The sequence below is a fragment of the Carassius carassius genome, chromosome 9 (assembly GCF_963082965.1).
Source record: "Carassius carassius chromosome 9, fCarCar2.1, whole genome shotgun sequence".
In the NCBI taxonomy this organism is placed as follows: Eukaryota; Metazoa; Chordata; class Actinopteri; order Cypriniformes; family Cyprinidae; genus Carassius; species Carassius carassius.
In genome coordinates this window covers 24190832-24207860 of record NC_081763.1, presented here as the reverse complement: position 1 = coordinate 24207860, position 17029 = coordinate 24190832, and the positions used below count along the sequence as shown (strand labels likewise).

The 17029-nt window shown below is 37.0% G+C and overlaps 1 protein-coding gene across 2 annotated transcripts in view; it reads left to right on the top strand.

Annotated features, from left to right (window-relative positions):
• The window catches only part of LOC132149373 (protein tweety homolog 3-like), a 62607-nt gene that overhangs the window by 8037 nt on the left and 37541 nt on the right, over window positions 1-17029 (top strand). For both annotated transcript variants that reach the window (XM_059558550.1, XM_059558551.1), the window contains exon 2: window positions 12807-12976. In XM_059558550.1, the coding sequence (XP_059414533.1) occupies window positions 12807-12976 (170 nt within the window). The remainder of the gene's footprint in view (window positions 1-12806; window positions 12977-17029) is intronic.

Here is a 17029-nt window from a genome sequence, read left to right as displayed (position 1 = left end):
GCTGACAAGCTTTTGACATCCTCTCTGAAAATGTTTCTAACTCCTCCCTAGATTACTGTTGGTTTCCCAAAGAAATCTCTGACCCAGATTTGGCCCCTTGCAGCTCCAACTGCAAATGAAAAGAGCCTCAATCTTTTCCGAAATGAAAAGAGCCTCAATCTTTTCCGTGACAAGGTGGAGGCTATATGGCTCCTTAAGGAAAATTTAAATCAGTAGAAAGCATTACTTTGGGTTATCATCATGTATATTTTTGGTTTTAAGTTGGACAATATTGTCTTTATTAGAGTGTAAAGATTAGCTTGAAAATAAGGACACAAATGTGTTTTTGTAAGAAAAACATCCATATTCAAAACGTAATAATCACTTTAATCTAGCTTGCGCGCAAAGTTGTAAATGAAGCAGTAAGTGAAGTGACTTATGAGGTCATCTTTGCGCCGCTCAGAAGTTACACAGTGAAGAGATCAAAACAAAACAACGGTTACTAAGTAGAGACTGGTTGTAGGGAAACTTTGCTTCCTATGCTCCCGTTAACAAATGTTGGTTTTGACTAGATTCACCGGCGCATGTGCATCGCTGACATCATACGTCATTCCCCTGGAACTGCTTCTGTGTTCAACTGATGACGCAAGCTAGATTAAAGTGATTATTACGTTTTGAATATGGATATTTTCTTAAAAAAACGCATCGATTCACTAAAATAGGCCTTTGTTGACCACACCCGCTGAGTTGCATCAAACAGCTTGAAAGATCAAAGACATTTTTTTAAATTACTCTGACTGGATTCATATGAAAGAAGAAAGTCCTATACACCTAGGATGACTTCAAGGTGAGTAATTTTTGGGCTAATTTTCATTTTTTGGTGAACTAATCCTTTACTTTTTAAATGTTAAAGGTGCTGTACTAGGTATTGCAGTCCAAATTTCATAATATAGGAGAGGGTTTTTTTACACCCAGCCACTCCTCCTCAGACTTGTCGCATACAGAGGTTGCCATATTGACGACACCAACAAGAGCGAGCACAATTGATGATGAATAAAATGAAATGCGCTGTGTTTTCCACCAAATGGCAACCCGGGATGCAGATATACAATTGGGTAAACTGGCAGTTTCACAAACCAAAACAACGACAGACATTCCAGCCCGGAACACGCATTTTCAAGGGAGAATAACTGAGTGTAGCATTGTTTTTCAGATAAACACGTATGTTAACTTAGCATGTTTCTGAAATATTTGCAAACATATCATGGTATTTTTATGCTTTAGTTAAGTCAAAATCTTACAAACAGCACCTTTAAGCTTTGGATCCGTTTTTCTACAAACAAATATATTTAGTTGTAAAAAACTTTAAATAAAAGTTAGATTTTTTTTATTGTATAAAATTAGGGTTGTCAGAAGAAGATTACAAGTAATCCCATGAGTTTTGTCATGTGGACTTCAAATTTGCATCGGTTTAAATGTTTCACATACGTAGCATTGACAGGTCGCGTACATTTTTTTTAACGTGCAAAAATTTCAGACAAGAATTTCGGATGCGTATGACAGATAACGAATGTGAGAGAAAAGTGTTTATTTAATTTGAAATATAGATATTGTTCTTCCAAAAACGCATATATTAACTACAGGATGCCTTTTATTCACCAGTGTGAGGCACATTAATTATGAATGCGCACACTTTATTTGACGACTTGTGGACCGTTCAACTGCAACACTCGCTGACTACAATGATAGAGTTTGGAATAGCCAGGACAATTTTTAATATAACTCCGACTGGATTCATCTGAAAGAAGAAAGTCATATATACCTAGGATGCCAAGGGTAAGAAAAACACCAGCTAATTTTAATTTTTGGGTGGACTAACCCTTTAAATCTTTTTTTTTATTATTATTTTTTTTTGTGTATATTATCATGTAGGTATGGGAATTTAAAAAAATACAAATAAATGAAATATTAAATCAATTTTAAAAATCAGTCCCTTAATGTGACAGCTTTTTTGTCTTTGTTTAGTAGAGCACAGTGAGATTCCATGTATGGGGCTTTTCTGAAATGTGACAGAATAAAGGGTGGTGCAAATTTAGCAAATATCCGTAGGATGGCCTACAGGCAGGAGCACATCAGCACAGTGAGCTTGTGTTTGAAATGCTGCTGTTGTTCTTGGGCAATGGTATCGCTCAGAGGGGTCTCTCACAACACTGTGTCCTGAATCAGCATATATAATCAGCAGTAATGTCCCCACGCTGGCTAATGTGATAGTTTATTTTTAATTTTTTGTAATGTAGTTTTCTGGTTTGAAACCAATTAAGTAGATGGATTTAGTAGACATGCGAACCTGCATTTGTGTTGCATATTTATATAAAGGCACAGCATTCTGCCAGTAGGCTGAGATGTTCTCATGGACGCAAAGGCTGTTAATCACATTCTCCAAACACATTATCGGAGGTTGTTAGCTATGTAGTTCTGGCAAGAGCTGTCATTCTTTGTAAATTAGGGTATTTAAGCAATGATTAATCATATCAAGTGCTTACTGGCCATTCTACCAGATGGTGTTGGCACCAAGTCACAAATTTCCTATTCTTGAGACGTCATAACACCCATTGTCGTCATCATTCACACCTCATTTATCTCACATGAGATCCAGCCTCACTTTTCCCATTGTTGTTTTCTGTAAAGATGCTTTGCAATGATTTGTATCATAAAAAGCGCTATACAAATGAACCTGAATTGAATTGAAACTGTTGTATTGAAAGGAACCACTGTCTCAGTGACCCTGGCAAGTCTTAAGATTGTAAGTGGGATAGATCATGTTTATATATTAGCAGTGGGTCACGATGTCTGTCTAATCATCCGACAACCGTTTAGTCAGTTATTGATGTTGACTTGGAAAGAGGTACATGGTTTATCAGTGGTCATCAATGAAATTGTCTTGGTTTATTCATCTGTCCTCAATATGAGTCTGTTTGATTATTCACCTGTAAGTCAGATACAAAAGATTCGTAAACGTAAATGCCCATGGATCTGTTTCTAGTTGGCACAACCCTTGCTGTCTGTTTTGGAACAGTCAAAGAGTGAAAGATTCAGAAGACTTCACAAAAGATTCATTTTTCTTGAAGTGCCACTGTGAAGAGTGGACACTGTGGTTTGAGGACAAGTTGCTTCCACAGTCTATACAGCACAAGGCTTAATCGTCCTTCTAAAATTAGATCGGTTTAGCATTTTGCCCACAGGGACTGGGTTGTCTCGGCTTTTGGAAATGATTTCCCATCTCCTCCAATCTCCATCACACAGAAATGTAAAACAGCAATGAAGTAGGGCTGAAACGATTCCTCGAGTAACTCGATTACAAAAAATTATCGAAGCAAATTCTTCTGCCTCAAAGCCTCTTTTAATTTATTTTAATTCTCACGTCAGGTTCTTTCGCAATGATTTTTTTTTATGGGACACAACGCGTTTACGTCACCCACAAAGTGGAAGGAGACACAAGCGCTGCGTGCCTGTGTCCAAAATCTCATACTGCAAGTAGTCAGCAGTGTTTTGATTTGAGGGCGCAGGCAAACGTAAAGAGAACGTCGTGGTGTGTGTCCATTGCGAGATAGAGCTGGCATACCACAACTAGGGCCCTATGATTTCCGTGATGCAGAAAACGCGGAGGGAATCGTGGAATCCAGTCATAAAAACGGAATTTACAGTTTAACGCGGAATGGCACGGAATTTGCCAAATTTTGAATGAATTATTCAAAAATAGGTCATTGCACTTACATCAAATCACGATATGGATTAAAATCTGTAAATATTAAGCCGGAACAGTCTATTTAAATATGAATCCTGCATGTTCTGCGTGTCTGTGTTAATGAATGGAGCAGAAGCGCTTCTTCATACATTAAAAACACGTTCAGTGCGGGTGACGCTCCGGTGATTTCAGCGTCTGCGGTCTCACTAAATAAGACGTGAACACATAAACAACATCTCCAGAACTGCTCTGACAGTCACTTCATGAGCATTTGACCGTTTGATTTGAGTAAAACTAGCGTCACATCACATACTACACAGAACTGTAAAGGTACGTCAACCCGTCAAAATAAAAGTCCGGTTAAAGACTATCGTTCAGCAGAATGTACATAGCCTACTACTAAAAAAAAATCTAACTTTTTTTTTTTTTTTTTTAAGGTTTAATCACACAACATTACTTCCATGTTTTATTTTTATAGTAAATCCCCTTTGTTTACCAAAAAGTTAAGTTAATTTTCAATAATTAAAAGATACATTAAATTAGGGCTGGGCGATATTGCCTTTTATAAATACTGCAATATTTTTAGGCCATGTCACGATACGCGAGATATATCTCGATATTTTGCCTTAGCCTTGAATTAAAACTTTGATGCATACAATCACACCAGTATGATGATCCTATATATGTCTACATTAAAACATTCTTGTTCATACTGCATTAATATATGCTAATTTTAAACTTTCATGCAAAAAAGGGGATATCAGAACTAAAGTCAAAGTTAACATAATTGTATTTATTAAACAGTGAGTGGCACAAACATAAAATTGTAAATAAAAAGTGCATGTTTTGTGCAAAATTGTCAGAGACAACATTTCAAAACAAGACATTAGGGCACGCTTGTGCATGCTGTAACTCACATGGCATTTCAAAACACAAAATTAAAGTGCACTTCTTGTACATAATGCAACTACAATAATTTAAAACAAATAAAAAAGTGCCCTTTTGTTCATGTTGTCATTAAGATGACGTTTCAAAACAACACTAAATTTAAGTGCACCTGTTGTGCATAATGCCACTAGGATATTTAAAACAAATATATATAATGCACTTTTAATGCACTCATAGGGCTGGGCGATATAACGCATGCGATTATTATGCACATCTCGTCAGTAAAGTCGGTTCCTTGATTAGTAGTAAATCGCCATCACCTGCTTTCAGATGGAGCAGTATTTACAACACAGTGCCGTAGTTAACTGACAAGCTGAGCCATATCGCATTATCGTGGACTCGTATATCAATAAAGATAATTACTATTTTATCACAGTGGTAAAAAACACTCACCAATTGCAAGATGCAGGCGATGGCAAACACTGTAGACGTGTCCAGTGGTTCAGGCTCACAGCTTTGACGATGTTAGCGCCGTTATCGGTGGTGATGAACACCTGACAAGCTTCATTTAAATTCCATGACATGAGAGCATCTTGCAGGCCTTGTGCGATGATCCCGCCAGTGTGATCCTCAGGAAGAAAGCTTGTCTGAAGGCACTTGCTTTTCAACTCCCAATTGTCTATATAGTGGACCGTCAAACTGAGGTATGGCTCACATGTCGGCAGTTGTTGAGAAGTGGGTCACATTTACAAGCTGACTGGCCAGCTCTTCCCTCACTTTAATGTACAACTCAGGCAGCGCTTTCTCTGCAAAATATTTGCGACCCGGCAGATTATATCTTGGGTCAAGTGTGCTGATGAGCTTTCTGAACCCAGGCTTTTCAACAACATTAACCGGGGCCATGTCTTTCGCGATGTGATGGGTTACTGCACACGTTATCTCCTTCTGTTTTTGACTGTTTTTGTCATACGGCATTGATCTGGAAATAGAAGAGGCCAGATTCAGTTGCGTGAGTGCTGGTTGCTTAGGCACTTTCTTTGATATTGCACCGCTCTGAGATGTTGTCGTGCGGAGTTTCTAGCACTCTTCATTTTCTAGCGGGTGGGTTCTCAAATGGTGATATAAATTTAATGTACTGCTACGTTTTGAAGCGATGCTTTTGCGACAGATTTTGCATATCACCGTTGTTTGTTCAACATCTTCCTTCTTGAAACCAAACCACCGCCAGACGATGGATCCTGTGCTGTTTCTTTTTTTTATTAATTCGTCGTCCTCCATGTGTAACCGTTAGCACCTGCTGCCGCTATCTTTCTGCTTGTAGAGGGCGTATGATGTTGCATGCGCGACAGACTGACGTTTGTAACTATGTGCGTTGTTTTGTCTCTCTGTGAGAGGGAAAGACCGCAAGTATGTAAAAGTTAATCTACAAACAAGCATCAAAAATAAAATAAGCTTCTTAACTTAGGTTTTCAAGGTGATTATTATGTTTGCGCTTCGATGCTGGACAGGACAAGAGGGGGAAAAAACAAAGGGAAAAAAAATTTCCGCGAGTTTCAGGATATAGTAATTTTCTACATCGCACGGACTACAAGCAGCGATATATCGAGTATATTCGATATATCGCCCAGCCCTACATTAAATTAATAGCCTAGAAATCTAGACGCACCCTAGCGGCAGCAAAATGTATTTCGCAGCCTAGAGTACAGTCTAGCAACTCTCAATACACCTTCTAGCAGCAAAAACCCAGATTGGGTCAGGCCAATCACGTCGTGTATAGAGCAGGCGGGGCGGGCTTAACATATGACGACAGAGAGTTGCGACGGCTGCCACTTGAAAACAAAGAATGGCGGCTGCAGCTGTCGAACAACGATCTTTTGAATCGGCTTTGGCCGCAACTCTGGAGGACTTGGAGTTAAGTTTCTCTTTAAGAAAAGAGCATCGTCACCTTCTTCGTTGCTCTGATTGGTTGTAGCGCTATCCTATTGCGTGCAGAGGGATTTTGAGAGACAGCCGTTTATCCCGCCCCTCGGAGTAAGCCTCGTCTATGGAGAGTTTCCAGACTAAACATCTTGATGTAAGTCTGGCTGGCCAGGCTATTCAATTAATGTTTTATGTGTTTAATGGGCATCTCAGAAAATTGAATGGCACTTAAATGCACTTAATTCATCTGTCAACGTTATTGTCATTGTTCACAGTACAAGTGCAGACAGAGAAACAATGGGTAAAAATTAAATGTTTATTTTTGATGTTTGCATTCTATGCATTTAAAAAATACAAATATTTTTTTCTAAAAAAGGAAACTTGGTTGTTCATTTTAAGAGACCCAGTCTTATTTTCTCTTGCATAATTAATATTGCACTTTAATTAAGCAAAACACATTTTATCCGATTACTCGGTTAATCGATGGAATTTTTGGTAGAATACTCGATTACTAAAATATTCGATAGCTACAGCCCTACAATGAAGTACTGAACATGTTCTCCAAATTCAATGCAGAGGTCTTGAATGCGAGCATTTTGAAACCGTTTCAAAGTAGGGATGTGCAAATCACAGGGATTTTGATATTTTTAACTTGTTGCAATGGCCAAAGATCCTTCACCTGGTTGACCATCATGAACAATCCCTGGTTTTGAGGGCAGATTGACTGCTGTGAAGGCTGCGTTAACTAATGTAATCTAATTACCACCATGGCTTATGTCTAGTAAATAAGAGCTGCATGATTACCCAATTATTACCTGATAATATTACCCTAACCAGAATTTTAACTTGTGAATTGTTTACATTGATGTAATTTTACATAATAATTTATAATTTAGTAAATGGTGAGGCAAACTTTTATCAATCTGATGCACAATGAACTAGAGTTCGACCAATTATCGGTCTGCCGATATATCGGGCCGATATTGGTCATTTTGTAATATATCGGGATTGGCCGATATCTTGTGTTTAGTAGCGCCAATTTAAAGTCAGGCACATCGGCGGGCAGCCCCGTGTTATTGTTGCATTGGAAAGTGCTGCTGCCGCATGTGAAGGACCCCAAGCCAAAACTTTTGGAAGATTCAACAACAGTCCTGGGAGATAAAGTTGGTCAGAGAATTTTACTCTGTAAATGGGGTGGAGAAGTTGGCAGCTCTCACAAACACTGCAGTGTGATTGAGGACTACGTTACTCAGCCCCGCTCACAGACAGCACCGTGCTCGGAGAGACCGATATCCTGGAGCAGCCCAAACCGGTGAATGACATTTGTTCGGAAGCATGGTTTGCTACAGAGAATAGCCAGGTTTCCATCCAACTCAATTGCATTTAAGGATGTCAATATTCGATCATTTCCATGATCGATCGTCGTTTAAATTAACGATCAATTAATAACCTTAATGGTGCAAAATGCGTCTGCAGTGGTAATATTATTAATAATATTAATAATTTTAATAATAGTTTAATAATATTATTATTAAACGTAACTGGCGCTTGTGGCTGTTCTGCTCAGTCAGTGTACTACTTTATTCACATCAAACATTTTATGCAAGTATTATGACCAGTACTTTTTTGATCCTGTTCTGCAAAATGGTCTATTTTGAATTTTTGCGTTCCGATAGGCCTATTTGTTTTAAAAAATCTGGCGTCTACAGTGCATTAGATCATGACAGTGCATGCGTGCGTGCATATGAGGACGAGCTAGCGCGGGTTTGGATGTATTTGGAGATTATTGCTTACGTCTCATTCTGCACATATCCAAATGTTTCCATATTCGCAATGTATCTGAATGTTAAACTATAATATTTTTTTAATGTATACTAGATGGAAAATATCATCCTCTTCACAAGAGCAAAAAGGTCCTTGGCATAACAGCAGAGTGGACCGGTATACTACGGTCTATTTAAACTGACCAGTGTAACCTTTTATATGTTTGGTTGACTGCACTTTATTTTAGTAATGAACAGACTGGGATGTAAGTTTGAAATTAGAATGCACTTTAGATGTTCTGTGTCATTTATAGCAAACTGCAGCACTACTATTATTTATTTCTTATATTTTTCAGTTTAATTGATTTTTATTTATAAAATTGTATATATATATATATATATATATATATATATATATATATATATGTATATATATATATATATATATATATATATATATATATATATATATATATGTATATGTATATGTATATATATATATATATATATATATATATATATATATATATATATATATATATATATATATAAAACCTGTTTTATATATTTAATACTTGGTCAGTTTATTGATTTGTTTGGTTAACTTTGGATACATTTTTTTATTATAATACCGTGCAGTGCACAAAATTAAGATTAGAGAGATGGTTCAAGTCAGTGGTCAATAAATGATGATAAGTTTAGAAATGTTGTGTATTCACTTATTATTAGTGTGACATTTTAGCATGCAAATGAAGGGGAAAACTTCAAGATATCGGCCCTAAAAATCGGCAGCACATATCGGCCATAGGCTGACCCTGACCTCTAAACATTGGCATTGGCTATAGAAAAACCCGTATCGGTCGATCTCTACATTGTACCATATTCTGACCGGAAACAGTCCATTTAGAATGACGGACATAAATGACCAACCAGGCAGCATTTATTTGATCAAAATACAGCAAAAACAGTAAATACTGTGAAATATTACAATTTAAAATAACAGTTCTCTATCTGAATACGTTAAAATAATTTATTCTTGTGATGGTAAAGCTGAATTCATTAATCCAGTTTTAAGTGTCACATGATTCTTCATAAATCTTTCTAATATGCTGATTTACTGCTCAATCAATATTTGGTATGGATGTACCATTTTTAATATACATTTATGTTGATTGATTTCTTGTTAATTTGTTAGGTTAACAGCTGCATCAATAAGACTTTTAAACTTTTTTCCATTTAAGACTCCCAATTGTCAAAACACAACTTCTAGATTTAGACTTTTAGACTGTGTCGTTAATACAGTCTAGTACAATGTAAACACAACTTTGTTACCAGCTGGTCTGATAAACCTCTGACCTGAAAATTCTCTGGAATCATCTGAGCCTAATAAGCCCAAAGAATTACCTTGAGACAAACTCAGGCTTTGTGTTATAAAGTAAATGCACTGAGTGATGATGCCCTTTTAGCAGTACAGTCTGTGCTTTTAAGATCTGCTTGCTTTTCTAGTTTGACTCGTTGGGCCCTTTTGAAACAGCACAATGGTTTTCCCATCTCTCCTGTGATCACACACTGTGAGTTTGACGGACAGGTTGAAAACCGTGTGGAAACTCTGCGATTTGGGAGATTTGAAATGCTTACATGCGAAGAGGGGTTCTGTGAGGCCATGCAGATCAACTGATTATCAGACCACACCCATCATGGGTGTCACCGTTTGTGTGGTTGTCACAATAAGATTGTCAGAGTGAAGCGTGTGTCTTAACCGAGAATAGCTCTGACCTCATTATAAATAAAGTCCCCTGCAAGTAACTTGTCATGTGAGGTGCAGTGGGAGACTCCGCTTAAAAGCGACCCACACACCATTTTCAATTGTAATAAAAGCGGAAGTTTTAGTAGGTGCCTTTGATTTGTCTTAGTCATATATTGAGCTAAAAAGACTCATAAAATGTTGAGTCGAAAAAAAATATATAAAAAATGACACCAAAATGAACAGCAAATTAGGTCATTTATATGTTGCAGCATGTTTTGTTTTATTTATTCATTTATTTTAATTATGACAAGTAATTTCAAGGTAGAATATATTTTTACAAAATTAAATATAGAATTTTAAATTTCCTTCTGTTCTTGGTTTTCTTTCCTTGTGCTGTGCTTAATATACTTTACCTAATTTACCTTTTTAAAATTGCTTGTCAAGCTCTCATTATCCTATATTATCACCAAATCATGCATTCAATCTTCCTGCCTACTTTTTTTCTTTTAAATGGCACGTTTTGTATTTCTTTTTGGGACTGAGTAATCATAGACCTCATTGATCTGAGCTTATGCACCTCAGATTTTAAATAAAAAACAAACAATAATATTTGTGGATAATTTTGGCAATATCAGTGTTTCCAACAGCCTTAAGCCCCTTTCACACTGCCATTCCGGCAAATACACGGGTAAAGTGTTCCGGCAATTGTTCCCGGGTCGCTAGATTTTGCACTTTCACACTGCCAGTGATTACCCGGGATATGTGCATGCTTTCACACACAACCCGTAACGACACGTCAGGGCATGATGTGTAATGTACAAGTCGAAAACGTTAGGCACGTTATACTTTCACTGAACCTGGCGAACGATCTCGGCGTCAGCGCGGAAAGTGAGGAACTAACTGATCTCTGCTTCATTACACTTTGCACATATTTTTTCATCGCGAGCGTTGATCTTCCTTCAAAACAGCCGGTAAAAGAGTCTAGCGAAAATGCGCGTCATCGCTTCGACACTGCATTAGATCTGGCTTTTGTTCACATAGCGCTCGTCCCGGGTTGAACCCGGCAATGTTACTAGGTCCCCGACCCGGGTTCAATGCCGTAATCAATCCCGGGACGTGGTTGCTTTCACACAGAAGGCGACCCGGCAATGTTCCGGCAATATGCCGGGTCCGACGTGCAGTGTGAAAGGGGCTTTAAACTCTATTTGTGGCGGCATTTAGGGCTGTCAAAATGACTGAAACTAAATTCGAATTGTGTACTTGTATATTATATATATTCAAATTTAAAATGCATAATTTCAGTTAGGGTGAAGAAAAGCTTTTGGCTTCTCTCCTGAGGCCACAAGAGGGTGCATCGAGCAAAATATTACTAATGCATGTTTATTCAAAGCATTAGAATACATGACTGTGAAGTGAATAATATTTAAAATAATGTTTATAAACCAATTATAATTAAGTTGCTTAAACAACTATAAACAAAACAGCATCATGTATGCATGCATAGTTTAATACAAAGGGCGGAAATTCAATCACACAGAGTACATTTTTCATTTAAAAACATGAGAGGCGGTGGGATGGGGAAAAACCACCATGAAGTCTTGACATGTTTTTAAAAAGTTGATTTTACATAAATTTTACTTGGCTTTCTAAACATGAGGCTCTCTTGTGTGAGACATGAGTGCACTGAAGTCCCTTTTGAAAATGTTATAAATATGCATTCTGTGAATGGCTAGGTTTTAGTTTTAATGTAAACAACAACAACAAACGTTAACATGCTGATGCTCTCGTTTTCCGCAATATATTGAATGAACAACGTAGCAGCGCTGCATCAATTTTTATTTTATTTTTTTTTGTATTCGAATGTGGATTTTTTTTTTTTTTTATTCAACGAATATTTGAAATTCGAAAAAAAATTGTCAGCCCTAGGCAGCATATATATGCAATTGAATTCTCTGCCAGCAGGAGGCGTTGTTTCAGTGGGAGAGAGGTGGTTTCCCCGGTAACGGCAGTAATCACCATTTCTGGCTTAAAAAACGCTCTTCGGAAACCTATGGGTGACGTCATGGACACTACGTCCATGTTTTTATACAGTCTAATCACAAGCTGCGCTCACAAACACTGCTTTACCAGGCATTACAGGCAAGATGAAATGAAAATGACATCCATAATTTTTTGAAAACAGTCGGATTCCTTCAGAAACACCTGCACTGAGTTTCGACTTTGACTTGCAGTGCTCATGTTTATTCAATGAAGTCAAAACATACTGTAAAATCTATTTGTGGTGATCAGTTTTGATATTGTGGCGCACCGCCACAAATAAATCAAAGTATGGGAAACACATTGAACGTGTAAACTCAGATAAAAAAGAAATGCTAATTTTGTTTATAAAAATCAAAAGATTGATCAAAAAAATTTTAAGTTGATAAAACGATTGCATCTAATATTTGGTTATAACATGGTAGTTAGTGTTGTCAATATAATAAAATAAATCACTCTCAAAATGAAACATCAGAATGAATGCTGTGTAAATGTTTTACATTTCTGTTAACAATTTAATATATATCTGAGTTAACGTGTTAATTTTGGTTGCCCCAAAACATTTTGTAAAATCTTTTTTTTTTCCAAAAGATGAGATTTTTTGGAGGCTTAATTTACATAAAGGCTTTTCAATCCATTTGAGCCATAAATCTAATTATAAACTGATTATTTGGGTGCATGTAAATGTAGCTAATGGCTCATGTTTTCTTCTTATCTCTTTGCGCAGTCCATCTTGCTGCTGGGCAGTGTAGCTCTAGCATGCTTGGCCTTGGACCTCTTCTTTCTCCTCATCTACTCCTGCTGGCTGTGCTGCCGCCGTAAGAAGAGCGATGAGCAGCCAAACGCAGACTGCTGCTGCACCGCCTGGTGCGTCATCATCGCCACCCTCATCTGCAGGTGAGTCTGAATGCGTTTTTCCTCATATTAGCATCTCATTCAGGCAGAAGATAACACGTGTAGTCACTGCTCATATACTCTGGTCTCCAGAGAGATGCTTTTATCAAATTATCCCCAGCTGGAAGAACTTAATTCTGTCTGTTGGAGTTTAAAAGAAGGTGTATATTGTCTAAAGGGCTGCAGGGTTTAATTTCTGGAAGGTGAGTTGTTTCGATTTTGATGTGATGAGAAACTAATCACTGGAATTGCCTGAGTTTGCCAGGTTAGTCATAGCAGCAGAGTTTGAGTAGGAAGTTAGCTAGATATCTATGAGCCACTCAGTTCATTGTTCAAACTTGCTTAGCGGGATTCTCTTCAGACCGTTGCATTGCCATGACAGAATCACAGATAAACTGTAGGGAGCTCAGAAATTTTTGCAGTCAAAAACTCTAATTCAAATTTTCTCATGTCCTAGTTTTCCTAGGACACTATTAATAATTTAATGACACTATTTAATTTAACCCAAAGCAAACCTCAATCAATATTTATTTTACAGTCTTTAAATTATATTGTTGGTGCTTAAAATTCACTCGTAGCAATTAAAATAGTTTTCAGTGCTTTATTTTTCATTTATTCAGGCAAAGTAGTATAGAGTTGTAATATTAGCTATCTGTCATTTTATTGGTATTGGACATTTTTTTTTATATCAGTGCATCCCAATGAATTCTAGTTGTTCAAATTTAAATGTACTTTCAGTTTCTTTTTGTACTTTGTACTTTTTTTTTATAGTTTTGGCATCTTGGTATCTTGATTTTGATGATTTGTAGGTGACTTTTCATGATCATGTCTAGCTCATTTGGATCTCACAGTAAAATGGTAGCAACTGGTAAAAAAAGGGGAAAAAAAGACTTTTTAATTCACATTTGACTCTTTGAGAATCCCCATATAGGTCCCTCCATAAACACATTTTAGATTGCTTGGATTAATCAAAGGATGTCTATTGTTTGGTTTGTTAAATTTGCTTAGGTGAAACATTGACCGGTTCTTTGGCTATTCCTGGTGTGTTATAAAGTCGATGATGACAAGTGCTGAGCTGCAGAACAAAGTGGGCTTGTCCATGAGAAAGTCTCTTCAGACTACAGACTTCTGTCTGGTGCTGCTGCTGTAATGCATGAAACCACAAAGAGTGTTTCTGCTGTCCTTCACTCTAGTTTGCCTTCATTGTCTTCAGAATCGACCGTAATGCTGTTTTCTTTCAAGTGCATTATAAGCCATTAAAATTCAAGAGTTCAAGATGTTTCTCTGAGTGGATTCAAACCAATGGCAGAATTCATAAACAAACAGATTGAATAAGTAATGCTGGCTTTTGTTATGTAGGTGTTCAAAAGCAAAATGGACGCACAATGTGAATGAAAAGAATTTGGTGGGAAAGTTGAGGCTCGGCTATTGTCCTGTCTCAAATAAACCTGTTGCTATGGCAGCGTCTTTGCCAGCATATCCTAACTTGTGGCTTCTAGCATTACAGCCATCATCAAGGACTCATAAAGAAGACCACCAGTCTCATGACCGCTCCTCATGTTTTGTCCATGTTAACGTGTGCCCACTCTTCAGGGAGTCCACCTGTGATAGTGTCTGCGTGAGGGAGGGCCTGCTGTGCGGTTTTGAGAGTATCTGTTCTTCTTTGTATGTTCTTAGCTGTCCTGTCAGGCAAGATGAGTTACATACCAAGCAGTAAATCTAGTCGTCAGTACATGTTCCTTTTTTCAGCTCAAAGACAAGGCAAAATACTCTTGAGTGTTTGTCTTCTTTGAAGCCACCATGGAAGACTCTAATAGTTACTTAATATGCATCCTAATATTACTTAGATTATTTATCAGTGCACATTTAAAAAAAAACATGACATAACATAACATTATGCAAATCAATAAAAAATATGACCGTAATGAGTTTTCAGAAAGTAAATTGTATCCATTTTAGGCCAACCTGGATTTTTATTTGAATTTAATCTAACTTGGTTTTAGTATATTTTTATTTGTGATTTATTATATCTTTTTGTTTTGTGTTTATGGGATGAAATTAGACTCAAAATGATTAATAGATGTACGCAAAAATATCAATGTACTACATAAATTTTATACATGTATCTTACTAACCACAAACAAAGGATTAAATGATTGTGCAGCGATTTGTACATACACAGACATGTTTGCAAAAATTAATTTTCTGTTCTGCATTAATATATCATAAATTGATTTTTAGTTGAATTACAGAAGCAAAAAATAAAATAAAACATTTTAGGCCATTGTCAACGAAGTTCTTGTTTGGCCAAATTAATATAAGCTTTTCTGTGTCTTAAGACAATTAAGTTAGAACAAGTTCAATAAAACTTCTTTATTGTATTTCTACGGGCAGAGGATAATAGCCAAACCAAAAAGAAACAAAAAAAAACACAATGTAACATTCATAAAACTGTACACAATGGAATTCACACGTGAGCGGGGCTGTAGTGCCATCTAGTGGTCGCTGTTTCTCTTTGGCTCAGCTGCGCGTGGATCGCGAGCTGTGTGTGTGTGGATTGGGAAAGGCTCAAAGGGCGGAACGAAAGTCTCAAAATTCAAATGAATCAAAAAGAATCGACTGGATGAATGCACACGCGTTGCCTGATCCACAAATGCACATTTTAATCCCTACATGCACAGATTATGATCATTTTTAATACAAACTATAACATTTGTATTCACAAATGTCTCTATTTGAACAAAATGCTGCACATTAATGTAATTCTTAACTCTGCAGACACCGATTGAAAATCATTTGTTTCAGTGTAGTGACGCACATTCACAAATTTTTCAAATCCTGTACATGTTAATGAATTGCACTGGGCCTTGTTCGTCAGTAGTTATGTGTGTGGGGGACATTAAATGCTGTAAACTGCAAAAATGAAGTCTCAAAATCCAAAAACTGAACTAGACGTCAATTAATGCACGCGTGTCACCCGATCCACATATGCATGGATTCCTTTTTGCATGAGCAATTTATGATATATTAATGTAGAACAGAACATTTTTATTTGCAAACATGTCTGTATGTGTACAAATCGCTGCACAATCATTTAATCCCCATTCAAATTGAAGGACATTTGTTTGTGGTTCAATCATTTGGAGTCTAATTTCATCCCATACGTGTTTGTTTTGATTCATTATGTGTGGACCTATCCGTTTTCAACAAACACCATTAATAATCATCACACCTGCGAGAAACAGGAATCAGGATTTCATGATTTTAATATTCTGATAAAATGTATGCCTGCAGCCAGTAATGCTTTAGTCTGGCTTCATTCTCACTTTTAAGTGGAACTCTTTAAAGTATGTGAAGAAATTGTACTTAAGTGATAATTATAACAAATTATTGTGATGGTCAACTTGCTCAGCTGATTACGAGTTAATCTGGATTTTTTTTTTTTTTTTTTGTATGCTCACAGCATGATGTGCTTTCTGTTAGATAGTTTGCACAGTAAAACATCTCAAAACTAGCTTTTTTTTATTCATCACCCACTTCTAAAGCCATACTACACATTCATACTACAAGCCATACTACGCATTCAAATAGACATCCTTGTCCGTTACCTTGTGCCTGAAACTGTTTTTGAAACCAGGACAAGACCACAGGAAACAGATGATTCTTCTGCACAATCTGACTTTGCTGCAGCCTGGAATTGAACTACTGGTTTCGTCTGGTCAGAGGAGAACTGGCCCCCCAACTGAGCCTGGTTTCTCCCAAGGTTTTTTTCTCCATTCTGTCACCGATGGAGTTTCGGTTCCTTGCCGCTGTCGCCTCTGGCTTGCTTAGTTGGGGACACTTCATCTACAGCGATATCGTTGACTTGATTGCAAATAAATGCACAGACACTATTTAACTGAACAGAGATGACATAACTGAATCCAATGATGAACTGCCTTTAACTATCATTTTTGCATTATTGACACTGTTTTCCTAATGAATGTTGTTCAGTTGCTTTGACGCAATGTATTTTGTTTAAAGCGCTATATAAATAAAGGTGACTTTGACTTTGGA